The 25,518-nt window shown below is 41.7% G+C and overlaps 2 protein-coding genes across 2 annotated transcripts; both read left to right on the top strand.

Moving 5' to 3' along the window:
- Positions 1-407: 407 nt before the first annotated feature.
- LOC112264652 (activity-dependent neuroprotector homeobox protein 2) lies at positions 408-7,400 on the top strand. Its single transcript, XM_024441405.2, has 4 exons — positions 408-785; positions 2,408-2,529; positions 2,834-2,932; positions 3,314-7,400. Exons 2-4 carry the CDS (start codon positions 2,422-2,424, stop codon positions 5,975-5,977), a joined length of 2,871 nt encoding a protein of 956 aa, XP_024297173.1. The 5' UTR covers positions 408-785; positions 2,408-2,421; the 3' UTR covers positions 5,978-7,400.
- Positions 7,401-12,272: 4,872 nt separating this feature from the next.
- LOC112264651 (thioredoxin-like protein 4A) lies at positions 12,273-13,840 on the top strand. The gene is made up of 4 exons (XM_024441404.2): positions 12,273-12,490; positions 12,798-12,979; positions 13,091-13,194; positions 13,433-13,840. Exons 2-4 carry the CDS (start codon positions 12,827-12,829, stop codon positions 13,602-13,604), a joined length of 429 nt encoding a protein of 142 aa, XP_024297172.1. The 5' UTR covers positions 12,273-12,490; positions 12,798-12,826; the 3' UTR covers positions 13,605-13,840.
- The last annotated feature ends 11,678 nt before the right edge of the window (positions 13,841-25,518 follow it).

The following is a 25,518-nucleotide window of genomic DNA, read 5'->3' as shown; positions in this document are numbered from 1 at the left end:
ACATTCAAAATATAACGATAAAAATTGTTATTCTTGATTTTTACCTTTGAAATACCATTGCAATTTTTGGGGGGATATTAATAAAACATTCATTCATTATCATAAAGATAGCTACGTTCTTACAAAAACATTTTCTTCAAATAATGGACTGGAAGAGTCGTCTACTATTGGCTGATGAACAGTGGCATGATATGACGTCACCATACTCTCTTTGGCCCTCCCCTTTGCCTCAATTTCCGGACAGCCTATTGGTTGTTTTGAATTGTACCATGTGACTAGCTAGCTTTTTCCATAGCATTCATTTTGTCTGTAGCCACTCCCACATCTCTTTAGTGCTCTTATATAAATGTTTATTAGCCCAATTAACCAATCAATTAAGCGTGAAATGGATTTAAATCTCTACGAAACTTCCAACTATGTTTGGAACATTCCTCAATTTAGTCCACAGCTAACATCAATCTCATTGGTCACCTTCCATATATGCTAATTAGGACCCAAACGTCATGTCCTGAACACAGCGCCATTTTTTTTTTTATACTTCAGGAGGAGGGTGAAACAGCATAATACACCAATTATTTCACTTTAATGTAAATCATTTTTTCCTGAATTAACTTTGGCGGCTGCATGTTGTCTGGAGAGGTAAGTGGCAGAGCATTGTCCAGGTGGATTGATTGCACACTTCCGTGACACCGAGACTGAAGCGCTTGCGGATTTGTGAAACTATCCAGATTGGGAAAAAAAGACGCGACAGCCATCCTTTTATAACCGGAGACGCCAAAGCAAAGGTAATTTAATGTCATGTGAGCATCCTCAGCAGTTCATCACAAATCTACACCTATTGTAGCCATTGTCAACAGTTGCGCAGATGCGCTGTCACAAATCAGCCAACCAGGCATGTGTGTATGCAGTTCAACCAATGATTTATCCTTGCGTTCAACACAACTAGCTAGCATTTTAGCTAATGTGTTTTTATTCCCGCCAATGCGTACAATTTGATGGGTTTAGTTAGTTCTCCGGTCTCCCGGACGCTTTTGATTACCGTTAATGGCACAGACGTCCCATTCGAATGGTAGTTGCCCTTTCAACTTCCATGGTAGTTTCTGTTCCTACCTAAATGGTGACCACGGGTAACTGCGAATCAGGTTTTAATTCCGAAGAGGGAGTCTGGAAAACGTCTACCACATCCAGGGAAAGCACCAGGAACACAAATGATCAACTCCCGAGTCAGGGAGGCAAGTAACTTTCGTTAGCCAGCTAGTGATGAAAAAAGCAATACTGGACCTTTTGTACACACAAAATACACACAAAGTACTTGAATGAGGATCCATTACAGATTTTTAGAACTGATGTTCAGAGTCATTTTTTTTGTGGTCAGAAATGTACATGTATGTTTTGAAAGTAACATTTGAATGCCAGTTGCGTATTTCGTGTGACAATGTCCAAATTGGTTCACGCCAAAAAATGAAAACAACAATTTAATTTATTTCTTATTTATGTTTGAGGCAGGTAACTTTTTTTTATCGCGGTTTAGTGAAATTACTATGAACCTTATTCAAAATGTAATAGCGAGAATACAAGGAATTTGTGTTTTTCAATTGAAATGCCAGATTATGATTACCGAAGTAACTAAATAACAATTATTTTCTTGTCAATTTGGGAATCATTCGACCTTTTTATATTAACATGCATTGTAATGTCACACCAGATGACACATTAAAGGCACCAATACATGAAATTGTATATTAAATTGTATATAAACTAAACATTTAAGGTGGCCAGTTGTTTAGACATTATTTTTTCACCTTTGTTTTGGCCATATGGCAACTACCCAATTGTTCATGTTATCTTGCAGTGGGTTGTGTGTTTTGATTTGGACAGTAGCTATATTAGCTACAGGATGATGCTGGGTGGGTGTAGCTATATTAGCTACAGGATGATGCTGGGTGGGTGTAGCTATATTAGCTACAGGATGATGCTGGGTGGGTGTAGCTATATTAGCTACAGGATGATGCTGGGTGGGTGTAGCTATATTAGCTACAGGATGATGCTGGGTGGGTGTAGCTATATTAGCTACAGGATGATGCTGGGTGGGTGCAACGTTATCTAGCTTCATGAATGCATTTACAATTCTTAAAATGATGTCACTAAGTTATATGGGCCATTAACACATGAATCCATAGGCTACATTCATGGGTAGTGTATTTTCATTTAGGCCTATCCATGTTGACAATTTGAAATGGACCCAGGTTGTTATACTAACCATGTCCCCAGGCTTATTGTTATGGTACTTTTATGCACAGTTTATGATAACCTAATAAGCTAACAGATCTGGGATAACTGAGTTAATAAGTGTAAAGTGTACTGTAGGTTATATTACCTGGCCTAACAAGATGCCTCTCTCTTTTAGGAAGCTGAGGAACAATGTATCAAGTCCCTGTTGGAAACTTGGAAAACGTCAGAAAAACAAGGAGAAAAGTTAAACATATTTTGAGTGACTTTGGACTGGAGAATTGTAAAGTCCTTCTGGAAGTAGGTATTTGTTGTGCAATTTTTACGTTTAATACTATCAGATCAGTGTAGCAACTATTGTTTGTCGGCTAGATGAATGCCTAATTATTGCCATTTTACCCATTGTTTAGAGTCATGATTGTACTTTACCCATAACTTTTAAAGACTCTGTGGCACCTTGTTCCCTATGGGCTATATAGTAGTGTACTATAAAGGGGATAAGATGCCATTTGGGATGCATGACAGTGAATGATCAGAGATCATTGATCAGTGTTGTTTTCTTCCTGTGATACTTAGCTGTATGTTGTCTGTCACCATCTTCCAGGAGCTGGAGAAGGAAAAAAACTCTGATTCTGATGAGGCGTTCCAGGAGACCGAGTGGGTGGACTTCAGTGAGCCCTTTCCAGGCAAGAGAAAGAAAAAGGTACAATAGCACCTGGAAAGATATTAGCTAGTCTGATGGGGATGTCAACAAACCAAGCAAGTGTTTAATTTGAAACAGAATAGTTTATAATTCAACTGATTCAATTAAAAGTGCCAATATTTCTGGGGTCTGTCAAAATGAATAGCTGTGTGTGTGTTTAAAAAAAAAAAAAAAAAATGTTGATTCAGTTCTTACTGAATCAACTGAAATGGATGCCTATTCCCCAAATTCCCACCCTATCCCCATAGGTCTCTGACAAAAGTGGTGCACTATGTAGGGCACACCCTTTCAGACAAAAAAAACGAACATTCATTCCTTAGAGTGAGGTAAATAATCTTATTTTGCTAATCACTCTTGTTGTCTGTGCATTTTCTTCCCCAGTGGCCATACCGCACGCGGCTGTTGTGCTGCACCCTCTGTAAGTACTCTACGCGGAACTGGTACTCCTACAAGAGTCATCTACAGCGGAACCATGAGTATGAGAGGAAACTGTGTGTCCTGGCTCCCTGCCAGATCTGCCCCTTTGTCGCCCACCCCCGGGTCCTCAAGAAGCACCTCCTCCTCTTCCATGGCTCTCCGAACGTGGACCAAGATGCAGAGTCTCTGCATTCAACTACCAAGAAAGGGGACCGGTTTAAGTGTCGTAAGTGCCGATATGTGGACTCAAACCTCTTCTCAATGAAGAAGCACATCCTGCTTAACCACCTGGAGAAGCTGTGGCACCACTTCTCAGGACGGATACCAGACACTAAGTTCCCCCATACAGCCTCCAGGCAGTTCTGTAAGGTGTGTAAGATGGTCATCGAAAGCACGGAGCACATGCTGCACCACATCCTGTCCTCTCCCACTCACCAGTGGGCCTGCGCTCAGATAAGGACCTGGATCTTAGAGAACACTCAGTACACCAAGCCTTCAAATTACCAAACACTGGCCCCTAAAAACCAGCTGCCACAGGTATCCAGTCCTGAGCAGCTGGCGGGGGCCAAGCAGAGCTTCCTCCCCCCACAGGCTTCAACCCTGGTTCATATGGCCGGTGCTAATGCTAAAGGCCTCCCCCAGCCTGGTGCTACTGTCAACCTGCAGAGTGCTATGCCACAGGGGGCCATCTCAGCCACCATGCCCATTGGCCAGACCATGGTCAGACTGCCCTCTGGCACCTCACTACCTGGTGCTCCTCACAACCAGGTGCCTTTCGCCATAGGGGTCCACGGTCAGCAACAGCCCCAGCAGGTCTTCCTGCCCCCGAGGGTGCAGATCAGCATTCCAGGGATGTCCCAGTCCCTCATGATGACTCAGCGCCTCCCCCTGAACCATGGGACCCCCCAGGGTACCGTTCTCCAGAGCACCCCTCAGGGTACCATGCTGACCTCCCAGTCCCTCCTCAGCCACCTCATCCCCACAGGCAACAAGGTCAACGGCATGCCCACCTACACTTTCGCCACGCCAGTGGGCATGCCTGGCCAGACAAGCAAAGTCCAGCTGATGAGCAAGGCTCCTCAACCCATCAAACCAGCAGGTAACCCCGCTCTCAACGCCAAAGCCAAGAAGTGGATCACCTGTCCCATCTGTAATGAACTGCTCCCCTCCAATGTCTATGAGGCTCACCAACAGGCTGCCCACAAGGCCCAGCCCAGAACAGCCAAGCAGCAGGGCCTGGCTGCCCGCGCTCCCTTCCTCAGGAAGATGCCTGACAAGACAGTCAAGTGTTTGAAGTGTAAGATCCTCCTGTCTGAGAAGGGCCTCTTTGAACACCTGCTGCACGGGCTCAACTGTCTCTACTGTCCTGGGATGTTCTACTCCATCCAACAACTGGTTGAACACACAAACACACAACACAACCCCACACAGAAGGCCAACTGTGACTTCATGAGGCGGGAGTATAGACTGTACACAGACGACAGCGGTAACCTTCTGTTCCCCTACTTTGACATTAACACTACGGCCCCCAAAGAGATCCTAGGAGACGCAGAACTAAAACTAGCTCTGGTCACGAACTCCCTGGACCTGATCTTCCTCAAGATGCAGCCTGGTGGTAAACAGGAAGTGTGTCGGAACCCCAGTAAAACGATGCAGACCGACTGCCCCTTCTGTGAAGAGAAGTGTGTCACACTGGAGAACTACCGGGCCCATCTGAGTGGGAAGCACTGCATTGCGCCCACTGTCCATGCCATCCTCAAGACCGCAGCGTTCAAATGCATCTACTGCAACGGTGTTTACACAGGCAAGACCACGCAGAAAGCTATAATCATCCATCTACAGCGGTGCCGCCGTGCACCCAAGACCCCTAAAGATGCAAACAGTCTCCAGTCCACCCCCACCAACGGACGCCAGCAGCAGGTCATGGCCTTTAACCAGATGATCCAGGTGCCAGGTCTGTACTCTACCCAGCTCCCTCCCGTCCCCATGGCAGCGCAGCCCTCCATCCCCATCCCCCAGCCCTCCGAGTCACCTGCTGAGCTGCAGAGCAAGCTGAGGCTGGAGGCGGCCTTCAGGGAGGCCATGGAGGCCAACAAGAAAGAGAGGGATGCGCGGGCAGCCTTCCGCAAGCAACAAGAGAAGGAGAAACGAGAGCAGGCACCGCTAACCGACCCCTCTATTCAGCTAGCCCTAGACCCCAGTGGGATGGAGAAACGCCCCTCTGAGGAGCGGAAAGACTTCCTCACAAGATACTTTCACACCAAGCCGTATCCCACAAAGAAGGAGTCTGAGGAGCTCTCCAAGAGACTGTGGCTGACCCGGACTGAGGTGTCCACCCTGTTTGGGATGAAGCGCACCAAGTGCATGAAGGCGATCCAGAGGAACAGCCCTACCATCTTCATGGGCTTCAACATGACTGAGCTGAAGAAACTTAAGCACGACCTCATCATCCCAGACGTGGAACCTGCAGAACCTGAGAAGATGGCTGAAGTGGAACCAGAACAGGCAGGTTCTCCAGAAGCGGAACCAGCAGAACCAGAAATGTCTCTTCCAGAAGAAGATCCTTTAGAACCACATCAGGATGTTCCAGAGATGGATCCTTTAGAACCAGAGCCGATGGCTGTCTGAGTTGTCACTTCAGAGTACATGTACAGTGTATATAGATCCCTTTACCTGGCTGACTGCAGCAGATTGCAGTGCCCTGAAATGTATACTTTTATATTGATGTTGAGCTGCCTGCTAGTGTTGTCAAGATTAAATGTCAATTTAATTTGAGGTGTTTACTTATTATTCTCCTTTTCGTAGAACTGTAATTCAAATGTTGACATTCTCACAGGCTACATGTTAGAACAAACCTCTGTATAAGTGTAAAAAAAAAAGTATAAAGCCAGGAATTTATTAGTTCAACGAAGGGTATTGATTCTGAGTGGCACTCCGTTTTCAGGGGTTGGTTACGAGAGCTGTGTTACATACAACCAACACATGGTTAAATCCACCATTTCTTTCTAGGGGGCATCTTTTAGAGATGGTTTTCAGCCCATTGACCATGATTCAGTTTGAAGGATATTTTACTTGCCGCTTGTTTTGAAATACGGTCTTAACTGTTAAAGCTATAAAGTACACCTGTATTATGGAATACTCATACTATACAAACTGGGATAATTGATTACTGACTTTTTAAGCAACTAAACTATTAACTCTCCTGTTCAAAACATAATGAACAGTATGTGTAAATGTTTATCAGAATACCTTTTTTGTTAGTGATGTCATTTTGTATGATAGTTACTGGCCACCGTTCTCAATAGAAACTCAAATCTATTATGTGTTTATGAGTCCGTTGACCAGATGAGACTGATTATAATCATAACTGTAAGATTCTGTCTAGCTTTTTTCTTTTCAGAATGTGTATCAACAGCTGTGCTATTCTTTCCCTTTATTGAAACTACGTAATGGATCGTTATGAGTACGCTCAGATACTGAATTTTTCCATAGCCTCAATCACTTTCACCGTTGCTTTCCTCACCCTTGTTAATTTGCTGTTTTGTCCACTCACTTTGTTGAATGTTAATATTTTTGGATAACAGAATACCTCACCTGGTGTTTTTACCATTATTTTCACATGTTAATTCATCTATGGCAAGGATGTCAAACTCACTCCATGGAGGGCCTAGACTAGAGTCTGCTGTTTTTTTTTTTTCAATTAGGACCTAGACAACCAGGTGAGGGGGGCTCCTTACTAATTAGTGACTTTAATTCATCAGTCGAGTACAAGGTGGAGCGAAAACCTGCATACACTCGGCCCTCCTTGGAAGAAGTTTGACTAGTGTGCTATGAGTTTGTTCTTTTTTTGTCTTTGTTTCTACTTCTTCCTGTCTTACTTGCAATTGATTGTTAGGTGTATGTACTGTATACCTGTTGGGTTTTCTATGGTTTCAGTCCTTGAGAAGCAAAAAATGTATTTAGTCTTGAAGGTTTGAGCCTGCTGATGCATTGTGGCAGAATTGTGCAGAATAAAAACTTTTTCCAATAAATACATATTTTACTCCTGCAACGTATTTCTCATGAATGGCTGTCCATCGGAGAAAGTTGGTCTCTATCAAAAGTGGGATATTGTCAAATCAAATAATGGCTAGCTTTTATTTCTATCTGTAGATACATAATTAGGATCTCTATCTGTGTAGCAATTAATTGTCTGACAAGTACAAAGGAAAATTTAACCAAGATACACCACAGCCCGTCGTTTCAAATGGGAACAAACGAGTCATAGTGGGCAGAACGAGAAGGGAGCTGGACAGAGCCAAGCACGAGCTAGTGAGATCCTATTGGCGCGTTCTAGCCTATATTTGCATATTTTCGTTCAGAGTAGCTGAAGTGCGCGTGTGCAATATCTCAATTTGCCTTTGCGCTCCGAAATAACGCAACAACTTTGGCAAAGAGTAAAGTCTACACAATGTAGTCCAATCTGTTCGTAACCGATTGCCCTTTCGGGAACAGAAAACTGTATTGAGATCAAATGTGGATTTAATGAGAAAATTTTCAGAATCTCTCCCACTGCCGGACACGCCAAGCGGATGCTTCACATCTATACATCCGGTGAAATATATATATTATTTTTATTAAAAACAAATCAATACAGAAAGTACATGAGGGAACACAAATATATATAGATTATAAACAATGGACAATCGAGCTAGGGGGTACAATATCACATTACAATTTTACACAAGGACCTTAAGGGACATACATACACTTACAATTCTAACAGCTTTTTTTGTTAGAGTATTTAACTGTCTTAAAATACAGTACAATTTATTTTTGTAGGGTAAGAAAATGTGTTTTTTTGTTTGTGAATATACATTTGTGTACATGAAATTTGGCCAAAAGAATAATGAAATTAATTACATAAAAATGTTTCAGCTTATTTCTATCGTATGTAAAGAATCAAAGCAGTACATCTCTCCACAAAATGTGTTCAATTATAAATCTACTGATGTCTTGCCACAGTTTTCATGAATTTAATGCCAAAACAGATGCAACACTGTTTCTGGGTGGTGATTACAAAAGGAGCCATTTGAGTTGATGTTTTCCTTAACCTTCTTATAGTGGTTGGCAGGATAATATTTATGAATAATTTTAAATTAAACTTCCTCAATTTTGTTAACAAGTAGGTATGTGTGTGGCAACATCCAAACTTTTTTGCCAACAGATATTATCAATAAATCCATTCCAATAAGGCATGACATAAGATATAGATACAACATCCTGCTGAAACAAGGTTCGTATCGCTCTGTTGTTGAATGGACCAAAAGAGAAACAAATCTTATCCAATTGATCTTAAAAGTATTATTTAAAGTAGTAATGTCCAGAAAATTCAGTCCACCATTATCATGTGTTCAATACAACAGTTTTCCTAATGTAATGGGTACGGTTTCTCCAAAGAAATTTGAAAAGCATCTGGTCTATCTCCTTGCTTATTTTACTGTCAAGATATAAAGATAGAGCGCCATGTTAGTCTAGAGATACCTTCGGACTTGGTTATTAGGACTCTACCTTTTAAAGATAAGTCCCTCTGTAGCCATTGATTTACCTTCTTCTTGGTATTTTTAATAAGAGGGTTAAAATTAAAAAAGTTAAAAACCTCTAGACTTTTGATCCTTTGTAATGGTTATGCCTAAATATGTAAGTTCTTCTTTTACTGGAATACCGTAATATGAAGGTGTCACACAATCTTTGACAGCTATGAGTTCACATTTATTAATGTTAAGATATAGACCAGACGCTTTGGAAAAGGATTGTAATCACGTTGATCGATATGGGAATTTGGTTAGCGTCTTTCAGAAAAAGTGTAGTATCATCAGCCAGCTGGCTTGTAATAATTTCTTTACCAGCTATGGAAATACCTTGTACAGGACTATTATTTAAAGAATTTGCAAGAAGTTGGGTGATTAATAAAAACAGGTATGGAGAGATATGACAACCTTGCCTAATTCCTCTCTTTAACTCAAATCTAGGTGAGGTGCCATATTTCAATTTGATAGTGCTGTTACCATTTGCATAGAGGGTCTTAATAGCCTTACAGAAAAAATCCCCAAAGCCAAGTCTCTCAAGGGAGTGGAAGAGAAACTGATGCTCTACTGTGTCAAATGCTTTATAAAAATCTAAAAATAATATGAAGCTATCCTCAGTTATTAGGTCTGAGTAGTCAAGTACATCTAATACTAGTCTGACATTGTTAGAAATATGTCTGTTCCTCATGAAGCCAGACTGTGTTTCATCAATGATTGCATCCAGGACTTCTTTAATTATTTTTGCAAGTAGTAAGTAGTAAATCTTATAGTCATTATTAAGAAGACAAATTGGACGCCAGTTATCGATGAGCAGCACTTCTTTTTTAGGCTTAGGTATCAGTGTTATTAACCCCTGACTCATTGTAGGAGGGAGAACATTGTTTTTAATACTCTCTAAAAAGACTTAAAATAGGAAGGGAGCTACTTGTTCAGAAAATAATTTGTAAAATTCGGATGTAATTCCATCAACACCTGGTGATTTATTGTTCTTTAGATGTTTGATAGACTCTATAATCTCTTCAACTTTGATGGGTTCATCACACTGTTTAGATTCTATATCACTGATAGAGTGAACATTATTCAGTGAGTTAAAATACATATCTGTGGATTCCTGACAGTACGTTGAGCTATAGAATTTTCTGTAAAAATTGCTACAGTATTTAGCGATTCATTTTTGGTCATCTGTAATAACACCATCAATGTTTAACTTATGGATAGTGTTATTTTTAGAGTGAAATTTCTCAAGTCTAAAGAAATAGGATGAATTCTGTTCTCCCTCCTCAATCCATTTTTTCCTAGATCTAATAAAGGCTCCTTCTGCTTTTAATTTATATATATTATCCAGTTTATTTTGTAACTCAATTAGTTCCATCTTCTCCTCCCCCAAGAGGTCGGCTGGGGACCTCTGAGAAAGGGAAGTTATCTTAATGAACACCTTTTCCTCCTCTGCTCTTCTGGTCTTAGCAAGATTACTACCATATTTTCTAAGATATTTGGACACCTCAAATGTAAAGAGCTCCCAGTTCTTGCAATAAGATTTTTCTTCACAAGCCCTTTCCCAAAAGTGTGAGAGCAGATCTTTAACCTCAAATTTAACTATATCATTATTTAATAATGAGCTATTTAGCTTCCAGTAGGATGCTCTACCAAGGCTCTCTCTCCATATATCAGTAAGATCAAACTTTTCCAAATAAAGTGACCAAAGGGGTCACATTCCGAGTGTAGAATATTACCACCAAAGGTATTTTTCATTGTAGTGACACCGGCGGAGCGTTCAGATCCATGGGAGAGCCAAATATCGTTGCCCCACTGTGACCTCCAGAAGTTGGCATCAGCCATAATTGAGTGAGACTCTTGAAAAAAGCAAAAATCTGTTTGAAATTGTTTAGCAAATAAATATGAAATATGTCTCATTGTGTTATGCATGTACTGACTCGTCTGGTAGGGTGCGTTCTGAGCCCTCTCCTGTACTCCCTGTTCACCCACGACTGCGTGGCCACGCACGCCTCCAACTCAATCATCAAGTTTGCGGACGACACAACAGTGGTAGGCTTGATTACCAACAACGACGAGACGGCCTACAGGGAGGAGGTGAGGGCCCTCGGAGTGTGGTGTCAGGAAAATAACCTCACACTCAACGTCAACAAAACTAAGAAGATGATTGTGGACATCAGGAAACAGCAGAGGGAACACCCCCCTATCCACATCGATGGAACAGTAGTGGAGAGGGTAGCAAGTTTTAAGTTCCTCGGCATACACATCACAGACAAACTGAATTGGTCCACTCACACAGACAGCATCGTGAAGAAGGCGCAGCAGCGCCTCTTCAACCTCAGGAGGCTGAAGAAATTTGGCTTGTCACCAAAAGCACTCACAAACCTCTACAGATGCACAATCGAGAGCATCGTGGCGGGCTGTATCACCGGCTGGTACGGCAACTGCTCCGCCCTCAACCGTAAGGCTCTCCAGGGGGTAGTGAGGTCTGCACAACGCATCACCGGGGGCAAACTACCTGCCCTCCAGGACACCTACACCACCCGATGTTACAGGAAGGCCATAAAGATCATCAAGGACATCAACCACCCGAGCAACTGCCTGTTCACCCCGCTATCATCCAGAAGGCGAGGTCAGTACAGGTGCATCAAAGCTGGTACCGAGAGACTGAAAAACAGCTTCTATCTCAAGGCCATCAGACTGTTAAACAGCCACCACTAACATTGAGTGGCTGCTGCCAACACACTGACACTGACAGTGACTCAACTCCAGCCACTTTAATAATGGGAATTGATGGGAAATGATGTAAATATATCACTAGCCACTTTAAACAATGCTACCTTATATAATGTTACTTACCCTACATTATTCATCTCATATGCATACGTATATACTGTACTCTATATCATCGACTGCATCCTTATGTAATACATGTATCACTAGCCACTTTAACTATGCCACTTTGTTTACATACTCATCTCATATGTATATACTGTACTCGATACCATCTACTGTATCTTGCCTATGCTGCTCTGTACCATCACTCATTCATATATCCTTATGTACATATTCTTTATCCCCTTACACTGTGTATAAGACAGTAGTTTTGGAATTGTTAGTTAGATTACTTGTTGGTTATTACTGCACTGTCGGAACTAGAAGCACAAGCATTTCGCTACACTCGCATTAACATCTGCTAACCATGTGTATGTGACAAATACAATTTGATTTGATTTGATTTGGTATGCGCCGTCCATTCATATTGTCGCGTATTAGTGACGTAACCAACAGGATTTCCACTAGTTACAAAGTCAACATTTTCTATATCGTAAAAATTCCTGAAAAAAAGAATGTCGCTTTTGGTCTTAATTTAAGGTTAGGCTTAGCAGTGTGGTTAAGGTGAGGGTTCAAATCAAACGTTACAAAGATAAATAGTAGAAATAGGCGGGGTTTATGACTTTGTGGCTGTTATAACTATACGACCAAAATAGAAGCCACTTTCTTGTTCGTCTTTTCACTGACAGACCCAGGCTACCGATTTGTTTCAATTCACGCGTTGGGGCTTGAATAATTTCATACTGTAAGCGTGTTTTTGAAACCTTAGCTACTTCTATATTTTCAATGCTGTAATTTTACTTGAGTTCTTTCAACTTTGACTTTCTGGGAATTTCCAAGCCAGTGCTAGCTAACGTTATCTAGCTAGGCTTCCAACAGTGGTAATAGTGCTTTCTCGCTTTTAGCCTCAGTAATCTAATTCATATCTAAATAAACGGGTGTTCTGCTGTGAAATATAGTTAATAACAACATTTTGATATTTCTCCGCAAATCTAAGTTGTACCAAGTCGTTTTAACGTTAAACGTGTTACTTTCCAACATGTCTCTCCCAGGAGATACGCGCTAACACTGCAGCATCAAGATGTCGTACATGCTACCTCATCTCCACAACGGCTGGCAGGTCGACCAAGCCATTCTATCCGAGGAGGACAGAGCCCTGGTTATTAGGTTTGGACACGATTGGGACCCAACATGTATGAAAATGGACGAGGTGTTGTACAGCATAGCTGAAAAGGTAAGATATATGTTATTGTACCAATGTTGATGTTTGTATTTCACATCTGTGACTACGTTTCATTGAACGTTGCTATTTTTACAGTACCAACATCACTATTCCTCACTACAGGTGAAAAATTTTGCAGTCATCTATTTGGTGGACATCACAGAGGTTCCGGACTTCAACAAGATGTACGAGCTGTATGACCCTTGCACTGTCATGTTCTTCTTCAGGTGAGTTTCAAATTATCATGTCTGCCTTCACTTCAGAGCCCTGCAAACCAATCTCTAGTTTTGACTTGCTAAATGAATGCAAATGTTCAACAAAAATGGGTATTGTGAACACAGGCCATATAGGCATGTTGTGAAAAGCAAAGGGATGCTCAGCTTTAAACAGCCCCACACTGCTGTTTTAGTCCTGCATGACTGTGAAACTAAAATATTCCTTCTCTTGACCTCTGCACTGTTCCAGGAACAAGCACATCATGATAGATCTGGGGACCGGTAACAACAACAAGATCAACTGGACCATGGAGGACAAGCAGGAGATGATTGACATTGTTGAGACCGTTTACCGAGGGGCGAGAAAGGGACGAGGTCTGGTCGTATCTCCGAAGGACTACTCCACAAAATACAGATACTGATTGGTTCTTCCCATTGCTTTGTGTGATGCCCAATGGGAGCGAATCTGTCTTTTCAATATTAGACTTTATGAACAGCTGGACTACAGACAGGCTCTCTTTTTATGTTACTGACAAGTCACCTTTTTTCCATCGCAGTTATTAAAACCAGTTAACCAGTTATCACAGCCTGTATTCTCAGACCCAGAATAAGGTTAGTCCTCGATTTTAAAAATAAATAAAAAATCATTCACAATTAATCTCAATTGAAAGTGTTTCAGTTCAGGGTGGCTTAATCTGGAAAATTGGCGCATATGTTTAATATGTGGTGTATATGTGATGTGCCTGGCTGCCTCGCGCTCCCTTCCTCAGGAAGATGACTGACAAGACTGTCAAATGTGTTGTAAGATCCTCCTGTCTGAGAAGGGCCTATCCGAAAACCTGCACGGGCTCAACTGTCTCTACTGTCCTGGGAACAACTCCACCCAACAACTGGTTGAACACACACAGAAGGCCAACTGTGACTTCATGAGGCGGGAGTATAGACTACACAAATGACAGCAGTGACCTTCGGTTCCCCAACTTTGACATTAACACCACGGGCCCCAAAGAGATCCTAGGAGACGCAGAGCTGAAACTGGCTGTGGATACCAACTCTCTGGACCTGATCTTCCTTAAGATGCAGCCTGGTTGTAAACAGGAAGTATGTTAGAACCCCAGTAAAACAACGCGGACCGTCTGCCCCTTCAGTGAGAAGTGTGTCATGGTGGAGAGCTACCAGGCCCATCTGAGTAGGAAGCACTGCATTTAAAGCACTGCGCTTTAAATACCTAATTCATTGCTTGAAGCCATACCAAGGCGCACACACCTATCGGAGCAAACTTGTCTCAAAGTCCACAAGAACATTTTGGGGAAATGTGTTGGTCAGTACAAACCATTCCGAAACGTAGCAAGTGTTCAAGCGAACTGAACACACCCCTGGCTATCCAAACGTCTTGCTACTCCACGCCCACGGACGTTCATTTTTTTTCCCTCCGCAATGAGTCTGGATCTGAGTGCCTCCTCGACGATTTCTAGAACACATTCTAGCCATTCCGATTGGTCCCAGAAACAGATGACCTTGTTTTGTACAACACTCCTCATGTTGATGTCACTTCAACAATATGGCAGTCTAGATTGAAAGTATTAGATTCAATTTTTATTTAGTCACATGCATAGGAACACAGATGTAGTTGCAGTGTATAGTGAAATTCTTAAGCTCCGGGATCCAGAAGTGCAAGTGTGAATGAAACAGAAACATAATAAATATTTTTAACAGTGACTGATATGTACATTCAGCATGATAAATGTCCATTGGGGTGGCGCCATAAAGTTTGCAAGTTTGTATTCCTAAAATCCGGATATGTGTTACCTCTGGTTGGTTCAGTCATTTTTAAAATTTAGCAAGGCCATGGGAAAAATGGAATAAACTCAGAAAATAAGGTCTGAGTTTAACACAGGCTTACGAGTTCTTATACGTTCTGTTCTATAAGATCATAACTGTCAGTTAACATTTTGTGAATTATGAAGCCTTTATGTGCTCACATAAATTCACAAAAAGTGACCTTGGTTGATGAAGATTATCTCATAGAACAAAAGGTATAATATCTCCTACGCCTGGGTTTACCAAATACCCTTTTCGGGGTTTATCCAAAAACACAATTTTCTCCATAGGCTTTGTCCAATGAACAACGGCGGAGTTAGTGCCTACAAAAATACGCCATATAATGAAACAAATTGTATGGCTGTTATATGCCGTTTTGTTACTTTTTAGTGACGTATTGCGCAAGCGTAAATAACAGAATTCTTGTTTTCACCAATAGACCCAGGCAACCAGTTTGGTTCAGGGCTTTGGTGCTTGTGATCATTTTATAAAAGTAAGCGTTTTTGAAACCTTACTTTTAAATTTTCTATGTTTAAATATTATTTGAGACCTTTCAACTCCGACTTTCTGGTGATTTCCAAGCCAGCCAGGCTAGCTACTATAACGTAGCTACCGTTAGCCACGGTGTTATCTATTTAGGCTTCGAATATTTTTTTTGTTTTTCATTATCGACAATATCTTAGCTTATTAAATAAAATGTTATGGGTTGCATTCGCATACACATATTTGGCTGGTGTTATTGCGGGTGTAGCGAAATGCTTGTGTTCATAGCTCCAACAGTGCAGTAATAATATCTAGCAATACACACGAATCTAAAAAGTAAAGGAATGGAATTAAGAAATATAAGAACGATAATCTACACACAATACCCCATAATGACAAAGCAAAAACAGGTTTTTAGAAATGTTTAATAATTTATCAAAAATACAAAACTGATATCACATTTACAGAAATATTCAGACCTATTACTCAGTATAGTACTTTGTTGAAGCACATTTGGCCGCGATTACAGCCTTGAGTCAGTCAGTCTTCTTGGGTATGATGCTACAAGCTTGTCACCTGTATTTGGGCTATTTCGCCCATTCTTCTCTGCAGAGTCACTTTAACTCTACCGACATGTACGAATTACCTCGACTATCTTCGCTACTGTTATTTTACTTTAATTATGTTATCTATGTTTTTTACTTATCTATTTTTTTACTTAACCAACAATGCATTTAAGAAAAATACGTGTTAAGGGCTTGTAAGTAAGCATTTCACTGTAAGGTCTACCTGTTGTATTTAGCGCATGGGACAAATACAATTTGATTTGAGATCCTCTCAAGTTCTGTCAGGTTGGATGGGGAGCGTTGCTGCACAGCTATTTTCAGGTCTCTCCAGAGATGTTCAAGTCTGGGCTCTGACTGGGCCACTCAAGGACATTCAGACACTTGGCAAATCAAGTTTTGTTTGTCACATGCGCTTAGGTTAATACAACAGGTATAGGTAGACCTTACAGTGAAATGCTGACTTACAAGCCCTTAACCAACAATGCTTTAAGAAGTTAAGAAAAATACATTTAAAAAGTGTTAAGTAAAAAATAGAAAATAAAAGTGACAAATAATTTAACAGCAGCAGTTAAATAACAAGCAAGGCTGCATACAGGGGGTATCGATACAGAGTCAATGTGCGGGGTCACCGGTTAGTTGAGGTAATTGAGTTAATATGTACAGTTGAAGTCAGAAATGTACATACATCTTAGCCAAATACATTTAAACTCAGTTTGTCACAAATCCTGATATTTAATCCTTGTAAAAATTCCCTGTCTTAGGTCAGTTAGGATCACCACTTTATTTTAAGAATGTGAAATGTCAGAATAATAGCAGAAATAATTATTTATTTCAGCTCTTACTGCTTTCATCACATTCCCAGTGAGTCAGAAGTTGACACACTCAATTAGTATTTGGTAGCATTGCCTTTAAATTGTTTAACTTGGGTAGAACGTTTCAGCTTCCCACAATAAGTTGGGTGAATTTTGGCCCATTCCTCCTGACAGAGCTGGTGTAACCGAGTCAGGTTTGTAGGCCTCCTTGTTCGCACACGCCTTTTCAGTTCTGCCCACAAATGTTCTATAGGATGAGGTCAGGGCTTTGTGATGGTCACTCCAATACCTAGACTTTGTTGTCCTTCAAGCCATTTTGCTACAACTTTGGAAGTATGCTTGGGGTCATTGTCCATTTGAAGACCCATTTGCGACCAAGCATTAACTTCCCGACTGATGTCTTCATATGTTGCTTCAATGTAACCACATAATTTTCCCTCCTTGTGATGCCATCTATTTTGTGAAGTGCACCAGTCCCTCAAATCAAATCAAAGTTTATTTGTCACGTGCGCCGAATACAACAGGTGTAGATTTTACAGTGAAATGCTTACTTATAGTGCACAAAAGGTGTTAGGTGAACAATAGGTAAGTAAAGAAATAAAACAACAGTAAAAAGACAGGCTATATACTGTAGCGAGGCCATAAAAGTAGCGGGCTACATACAGACACCGGTTAGTCAGGCTGATTGAGTTAGTATGTACATGTAGAAATGGTTAAAGTGACTATGCATATATGATGAACAGAGACTAGCAGTAGCATAAAAGAGGTGTTGGCGGGTGGCGGCACACAATGCAGATCGCCCGGTTTGCCAATGTGCGGAAGCACTGGTTGGTCGGCCCAATTGAGCTAGTATGTACATAATGTATAGTTAAAGTGACTATGCATATATGATACAGTTAAGAAGCCTTTTTATCCTAGACTTGGCACTCTGGTACCGCTTGCCATGCGGTAGTAGAGAGAACAGTTTATGACTAGGGTGGCTAGTGACAATTTTTGACAATTTTTAGGGCCTTCCTCTGACACCTCCTGCAGCAAAGCACCCCCACAACATGATGCTGCCACCCCCGTTCTTCACGGTTGGGATGGTGTTCTTCGGCTTGCAAGCATCCCCCTTTTCTCTCCAAACATAACGATAGTCATTATGGCCAAACAGTTCTATTTTTGTTTCATCAGACCAGAGGACATTTCTCCAAAAAGTATGATCTTTGTCCCCATGTGCAGTTGCAAACTGTAGTCTTGCTTTTTTAAATTGAGGTTTTGGAGCAGTGGCTTCTTCCTTGCTGAGCGGCCTTTCAGGTTATGTCGATATAGGACTCGTTTTACTGTGGATATAGATACTTTTGTATCTGTTTCCTCCAGCATCTTCACAAGGTCCTTTGCTGTTGTTCTGGGATTGATTTGCACCTTTCGCTCCAAAGGACGTTCATCTCTAGGAGACAGGACGCACCTCCTTCCTGAGCGGTATGATGGCTGCATGGTCCCATGGTGTTTATACTTGCGTACTATTGTTTGTACAGATGTACGTGGTACCTTCAGGCGTTTGGAAATTGCTCCCAAGGATGAACCAGACTTGTGGAGGTCTGATTTCTTGGCTGATTTCTTTTGATTTCTCATGATGTCAAGCAAAGAGGCACTGAGTTTGAAGATAGGCCTTGAAATACATCCACAGGTACACCTCCAATAGGCTAATTGACATAATTTGAGTCAATCGGAAGCTTCTAAAGCCATGACATTTTCTGGAATTTTCCAAGCTGTTTAAAGGCAGTCAACTTAGTGTATGTAAACTTCTGACCCACTGGAATTGTGATACATTGAAATATAAGTGAAATAATCTGTCTGTAAACAATTGTTGGAAAAATTACTTGTGTCATGAACAAAGTAGATGTCCTAACCGACTTGCCAAAACTATAGTTTGTTTACAAGAAATCTGTGGAGAGGTTGAAAAATGAGTTTTAATGACTCCAACCTAAGTGTATGTAAACTTGCAACTTCAACTGTACATCACTGGGGCCAAGCTTCCTGTCCCGAAGCCACTCCTGCGTTGTCTTGGCTGAGTGCTTAGGATCATTGTCCTGTTGGAAGGGGAACTTTCACCCCAGTCTGAGGTCCTGGGCGCTCTGGAGCAGGTTTTCATCAAGGATCTCTATGTGCTTTGTTCTGTTCATCTTTCCCTCGATCCTGACAAGTCTCCCAGTCCCTGCCGCTAAAAAACACCCCCACAGCATGATTCTGCCACCACCGTGCTTCATCGTATTTATTTTATTTGTATTTTTTATTTCACCTTTATTTAACCAGGTAGGCCAGTTGAGAACAAGTTCTCATTTATAACTGCAACCTGGCCAAGATAAAGCACAGCAGTGCGACACAAACAACAACACAGAGTTACACATGGAATCAACAAACGTACAGTTAATTAGACAATAGAAAAGTCTATATACAGTGTGTGCAAATGAAGTAAGATTAGGGAGCTAAGGCAATAAATAGGCCATAGTGGCAAAATAATAACAATTTAGCAATTGAACACTGGAGTAATAGATGAGCAGAAGATGAATGTGCAAGTAGAGATACTGGGGTGCAAAGGAGCAAAAAACAACAACAAAAAAACAATATGGGGATGAGGTAGTTGGGTGGGCTATTGGGCTATGTACAGGTGCAATGATCAGTAAGCTGCTCTGACAGCTGATGCTTAAAGTTAGTGAGGGAGATATGAGTCTCCAGCTTCAGTGATTTTTGCAATTTGTTCCAGTCATTGGCAGCAGAGGACTGAAAGGAAAGACTGCCAAAATAGGAGTTGGCTTTGGGGGATGACCAGTGAAATATACCTGCTGGAGCATGTGTTACAGGTAGGTGCTGCTATGGTGATCAGTGAGCTGAGATAAGGCGGGGCTTTACCTTTAGCAAAGACTTATAGATGACCTGGAGCCAGTGGTTTTGGCGACGAATATGAAGCAAGGGCCAGCCAACGAGAGCATACAGGTTGCAGTGGCGGGTAGTATATGGGGCTTTGGTGACTAAACGGATGGCACTGTGATAGACTGCATCCAGATTGTTGAGTATAGTGTTGGAGGCTATTTTGTAAATGACATTGCCGAAGTCAAGGATCGGTAGGATAGTCGGTTTTACGAGGGTATGTTTGGGTGCATGAGTGAAGGATGCTTTGTTGCGAAATAGGAAGCCAATTCTAGATTAAATGTTTGATTGGAGATGCTTGATGTGAGTCTAGAAGGAGAGTGTACAGTCTAACCAGACATCTAGGTACAGTGGGGCAAAAAAGTATTTAGTCAGCCACCAATTGTTCAAGTTCTCCCACTTAAGATGAGAGGCCTGTAATTTTCATCATAGGTACACTTCATCTATGACAGACAAAATGAGAAGAAAAAAAATACAGAAAATCACATTGTAGGATTTTTAATGAATTTATTTGCAAATTATGGTGGAAAATAAGTAGTTGGTCAATAACAAAAGTTTATCTCAATACTTTGTTATATACCCTTTGTTGGCAATGACAGAGGTCAAACATTTTCTGTAAGTCTTCACAAGGTTTTCACACACTGTTGCTGGTATTTTGGCCCATTCCTCCATGCAGATCTCCTCTAGAGCAGTGATGTTTTGGGGCTGTTGCTGGGCAACACGGACTTTCAACTCCCTCCAAAGATTTTCTATGGGGTTGAGATTTGGAGACTGGCTAGGCCACTCCAGGACCTTGAAATGCTTCTTACGAAGCCACTCCTTTGTTGCCCGGGCGGTGTGTTTGGGATCATTGTCATGCTGAAAGACCCAGCCACGTTTCATCTTCAATGCCCTTGCTGATGGAAGGAGGTTTTCACTTAAAATCTCACGATACATGGCCCCATTCATTATTTCCTTTACATGGATCAGTCGCCCATGTCCCTTTGCAGAAAAACAGCCCCAAAGCATGATGTTTCCACCCCCATGCTTCACAGTAGGTATGGTGTTCTTTGGATGCAACTCAGCATCCTTTGTCCTCCAAACATGACGAGTTGAGATTTTACCAAAACGTTATATTTTGGTTCTTCTGGATCATCCAAATGCTCTCTAGCAAACTTCAGACGGGCCTAGACATGTACTGGCTTAAGCAGGGGGACACGTCTGGCACTGCAGGATTTGAGTCCCTGGCGGCATAGTGTGTTACTGATGGTAGGCTTTGTTACTTTGGTCCCAGCTCTCTGCAGGTCATTCACTAGGTCCCCCCCATGTGGTTCTGGGATTTTTGCTCACTGTTTTTGTGATCATTTTGACCCCACGGTGTGAGATCTTGCGTGGAGCCCCAGATCGAGGGAGATTATCAGTGGTTTTGTATGTCTTCCATTTCCTAATAATTGCTCCCACAGTTGATTTCTTGAAACCAAGCTGCTTACCTATTGCAGATTCAGTCTTCCCAGCCTGGTGCAGGTCTACAATTTTGTTTCTGGTGTCCTTTGACAGCTCTTTGGTCTTGGCCATAGTGGAGTTTGGAGTGTGACTGTTTGAGGTTGTGGACAGGTGTCTTTTATACTGATAACAAGTTCAAACAGGTGCCATTAATACAGGTAACGAGTGGAGGACAGAGGAGCCTCTTAAAGAAGAAGTTACAGGTCTGTGAGAGCCAGAAATCTTGCTTGTTTGTAGGTGACCAAATACTTATTTTCCACCATAATTTGCAAATAAATTCATTAAAAATCCTACAATGTGATTTTCTGGAGAGAAAAAAATCTAATTTTGTCTGTCATAGTTGAAGTGTACCTATGATGAAAATTACAGGCCTCTCTCATCTTTTTAAGTGGGAGAACTTGCACAATTGGTGGCTGACTAAATACTTTTTTTACCCCACTGTATTTGTAGTTGTCCACATATTCTAAGTCAGACCTGTCCAGAGTAGTGATGCAAGACGGTTGGGCAGCTGTGGGCAGCTATCGGTTGAAGAGCATGCATTTAGCTTTACTTGCATTTAAGAGCAGTTGGAGGCCACGGAAGAAGAGTTGTATGGCATTGAAGCTCGTCTGGAGATTTGTTAACACAGTGTCCAAAGAAGGTCCAGAAGTATACAGAATGGTGTCATCTGCGTAGAGGTGGATCAGAGAATGACCAACAGGAAGAGCGACATCATTGATGTATACGGAGAATAGAGTCAGCCCGAGAATTGAACCCTGTGGCACCCCCATAGAGACTGCCAGAGATCCGGACAACAGGCCCTACAATTTGACACACTGAACTCTGTCTGAGAAGTAGTTGGTGAACCAGGCGAGGCAGTCATTTGAGAAACCAAGGCTGTTGAGTATGCCGATAAGAATGTGGTGATTGGCAGAGTCGATGTGGTTGTGGTTGCCAGGTCAACGAAAACGGCTGCACAGTATTTTATCGATGGTGGTTATGATATCGTTTAGGACCTTGAGCGTGGCTGAGGTACACCCATGACCAGCTCAGAAACCAGATTGCATAGCAGGGAAGGTACGGTGGGATTCAAAATGGTCAGTGATCTGTTTGTTAACTTGGCTTTCGAAGACTTTAGAAAGGCAGGGTAGGATAGATATAGGTCTGTAACATTTTGGGTCTTGTGTGTCTCCCCCTTTGAAGAGGGGGATGACCGCGGCAGCTTTCCAATCTTTAGGGATGCTTATTTAAGATGGTGAGGAAAGCACTTTTAAAGAATAACCAGGTATCCTCTACTGACGGAATGAGGTCAATATCCTTCCAGGACACCCGGGCCAGGTCATTTAGAAAGGCCTGCTCTCTGAAGTTTTTTTAGGGAGCGTTTGACAGTGATGAGGGGTGGTTGTTTGACCCATTTATGGACGCAGGCAATGAGGCAGTGATCGCTGAGATCCTGGTTGAAGACAACAGAGGTGTATTTAGAGGGCAGGTTGGTCAGGATGATATCTAAGAGGGTGCCCGTGTTTACGGATTTAGGGTTGTACCTGGTAGGTTCCATGATAATTTGTGTGAGATTGAGGGCATCTGGCTTAGATTTGTAGGATGGCAGGGGTGTTAAGCATATCCCAGTTTAGGTCACCTAACAGTACAATCCCTGAAGATACATGTGGGGCGATTAATTCACATATGGTGTCCAGGGCACAGCTGGGGGCTGAGGGGGTCTATAACAATCGGGAACATTGAGAGACTTATTTCTGGAAAGGTGGATTTTTAAAAGTAGGAGCTCAAACTGTTTAGGCACAGCCCTGGATAGCATGACAGAACTCTACAAGCTGTCTCTGCAGTAAATTGCAACTCCACCCCTTTTGGCAGTTCTATCTTGGCGGAAAATGTAGTTGGGGATGGAAATTTCAGAATTTTTGTGGCCTTCCTAAGCCAGGATTCAGACACGGCTAGGACATCAGGGTTGGCAGAGTGTGCTATAGCGGTGAATAGAAAAATCTTAGGGAGGAGGCCAGGATGGTGCCAGGTTTCTTCCAGAAGTGAGGCTTGACACTCAGGCCAAAGAGTTCAATCTTGGTTTCATCAGACCAGAGAATCTGGTTTCTATCTTGTTTTTCATGGTCTGAGAGTCCTGTAGGTGCCTTTTGGCAAATACCAAGCTGACTGTCATGTGCCTTTTACTGAGGAGTGGCTTCTGTCTGGCCACTCTACCATAAAGGCCTGATTGGTGGAGTGCTGCGGAGATGGTTGTCCATCAGGAAGGTTCTCCCATCTCTACAGAGGAACTCTGGAGCTCTGTCAGAGTGACCATCAGGTTCTTGGTCACCTCCCTAACCAAGGCCCTTCTCCCCCGAATGCTCAGTTTGGTCGGGCGGCTAGCTCTAGGAAGAGTCTTGGTGGTCCCTAACTTCTTCCATATAAGAATGATGGAGACCGCTGTGTTCTTGGGGGCCTTCAATACTGCAGATATTTTTTGGTACCCTTTAATATAGACAGGACTGTGCCTTTCCAAATCATGTCCAATCAATTGAATTTACCACAGGTGGACTCCAATCAAGTTGTAGAAACATTTCAAGGATGATCAATGGAAACCAGTGGCGAAAAACGTACCCAATTGTCATACTTAAGTAAAAGTAAAGATTAGAGGTCGACCAAGTATGATTTTTCAACTCCGATACCGATTATTGGAGGACCAAAAAAAGTCGGCCGATTTTTATTTTATTTGTAATAATGACAATTACAACAATACTGAATGAACACTTATTTTAACTTAATATAATACATCAATAAAATCAATTTAGCCTCAAATAAATAATGAAACATGTTCAATTTGGTTTAAATAATGCAAAAACAAAGTGTTGGAGAAGAAAGTAAAAGTGCAATATGTGCCATGTCAAAAAGCTAACGTTTATGTTCCTTGCTCAGAACATGAGAACATATGAAAGCTGGTGGTTCCTTTTAACATGAGTCTTCAATATTCCCAGGTAAGAAGTTTTAGGTTGTGGTTATTATAGGAATTATAGGACTATTTCTCTCTATACCATTTGTATTTCATATACCTTTGACTATTGGATGTTCTTATAGGCACTTTATCATTGCCAGTGTAACAGTATAGCTTCCGTTCCTCGCCCCTACCTGGGCTCGAACCAGGAACACATCGACAACAGCCACCCTCGAAGAATCGTTACCCATCGCGCCACAAAAGCCGCGGCTACGCTTTTAGCGCGCACTCTACGCTTCTAGCTAGCGATTTCACATCGGTTACACCAGCCTAATCTCGGGAGTTGATAGGCCTGAAGTCATAAACAGCTCAACGCTTGAAGCATTGCGAAGAGCTGCTGGTAAACACACGGAAGTGCTGTTTGAATGAATGCTTACGAGCCTGCTGCTGCCTACCATCGCTCAGTCAGACTGCTCTATCAAATATCAAATCATAGACTTAATTATAAGATAATTTCACACAGAAATACAAGACTTTGGTCATTAATATGGTCGCATCCGGAAACTATCATTCGAAAACAAAATGTTTATTCTTTCCGTGAAATACGGAACCGTACCACATTTCATCTATCGGGTGGCATCCCTAAATTTAAATATTACTGTTACATTGTACAACCTTCAATGTTATGTCATAATTATGTAAAATTCTGGCAAATTAATTACGGTCTTTGTTAGGAATAAATGGACTTCACACAGTTCGCAACGAGCCAGGCGGCCAAAACTGCTGCATATACCCTGACTGCTTGCACGGAATGCAAGAGAAGTGCATTGCTTGCTGTTTGGGGTTTTAGGCTGGGTTTCTGTACAGCACTTTGAGATATCAGCTGATGTACGAAGGGCTATATAAAATAAATAAATTTGAATTTGAAGTGACAAAAAAAAAATCTGTCGTTCTGCCCCTGAACAAGGCAGTTAACCCACCGTTCCCAGGCCGTCATTGAAAATAAGAATGTGTTCTTAAGTGACTTGCCTAGTTAAATAAAGGTGTAAAAAATTTTTTTTTAAATGAACATACAGAGAAGGAATTGCAGATGCGTCATAATAGCCTGGAAGTAAAGCCACACTGGGAGTCAAATTTTAAATGGAATACATTGAATACATGCAGCAGGGTGGAAAAAAATAGCATTAAAACACAATGTATTTTAAATGTATTGTCAGTAGGGCTGTGATCACCATTCATGCAACACATTCAATATGTACAGTACCAGTCAAAATTTTGTACAGTAATAGTGAAGACATCAAAACTATGTAATAATACATATGGAATCATGTAGTAACCA

Source organism: Oncorhynchus tshawytscha, linkage group LG13, assembly GCF_018296145.1.
Source record: "Oncorhynchus tshawytscha isolate Ot180627B linkage group LG13, Otsh_v2.0, whole genome shotgun sequence".
NCBI classification, from domain to species: Eukaryota; Metazoa; Chordata; class Actinopteri; order Salmoniformes; family Salmonidae; genus Oncorhynchus; species Oncorhynchus tshawytscha.
Note: the sequence above shows the minus strand (reverse complement) of the source record. Positions and strands in the feature narration are given on the sequence as shown.

What these genes read in the sequence shown, in the direction of transcription:
- LOC112264652 (XM_024441405.2), top strand. Translation starts at nt 2,422, where the DNA reads ATGTATCAAGTCCCTGTTGGAAACTTGGAAAACGTCAGAAAAACAAGG. An exon ending in ATTGTAAAGTCCTTCTGGAA is followed by an intron (nt 2,530 to 2,833) that starts GTAGGTATTTGT and finishes ACCATCTTCCAG; the next exon opens with GAGCTGGAGAAGGAAAAAAA. An exon ending in CAGGCAAGAGAAAGAAAAAG is followed by an intron (nt 2,933 to 3,313) that starts GTACAATAGCAC and finishes TTTCTTCCCCAG; the next exon opens with TGGCCATACCGCACGCGGCT.
- LOC112264651 (XM_024441404.2), top strand. Translation starts at nt 12,827, where the DNA reads ATGTCGTACATGCTACCTCATCTCCACAACGGCTGGCAGGTCGACCAA. An exon ending in TGTACAGCATAGCTGAAAAG is followed by an intron (nt 12,980 to 13,090) that starts GTAAGATATATG and finishes TCCTCACTACAG; the next exon opens with GTGAAAAATTTTGCAGTCAT. An exon ending in ACTGTCATGTTCTTCTTCAG is followed by an intron (nt 13,195 to 13,432) that starts GTGAGTTTCAAA and finishes GCACTGTTCCAG; the next exon opens with GAACAAGCACATCATGATAG.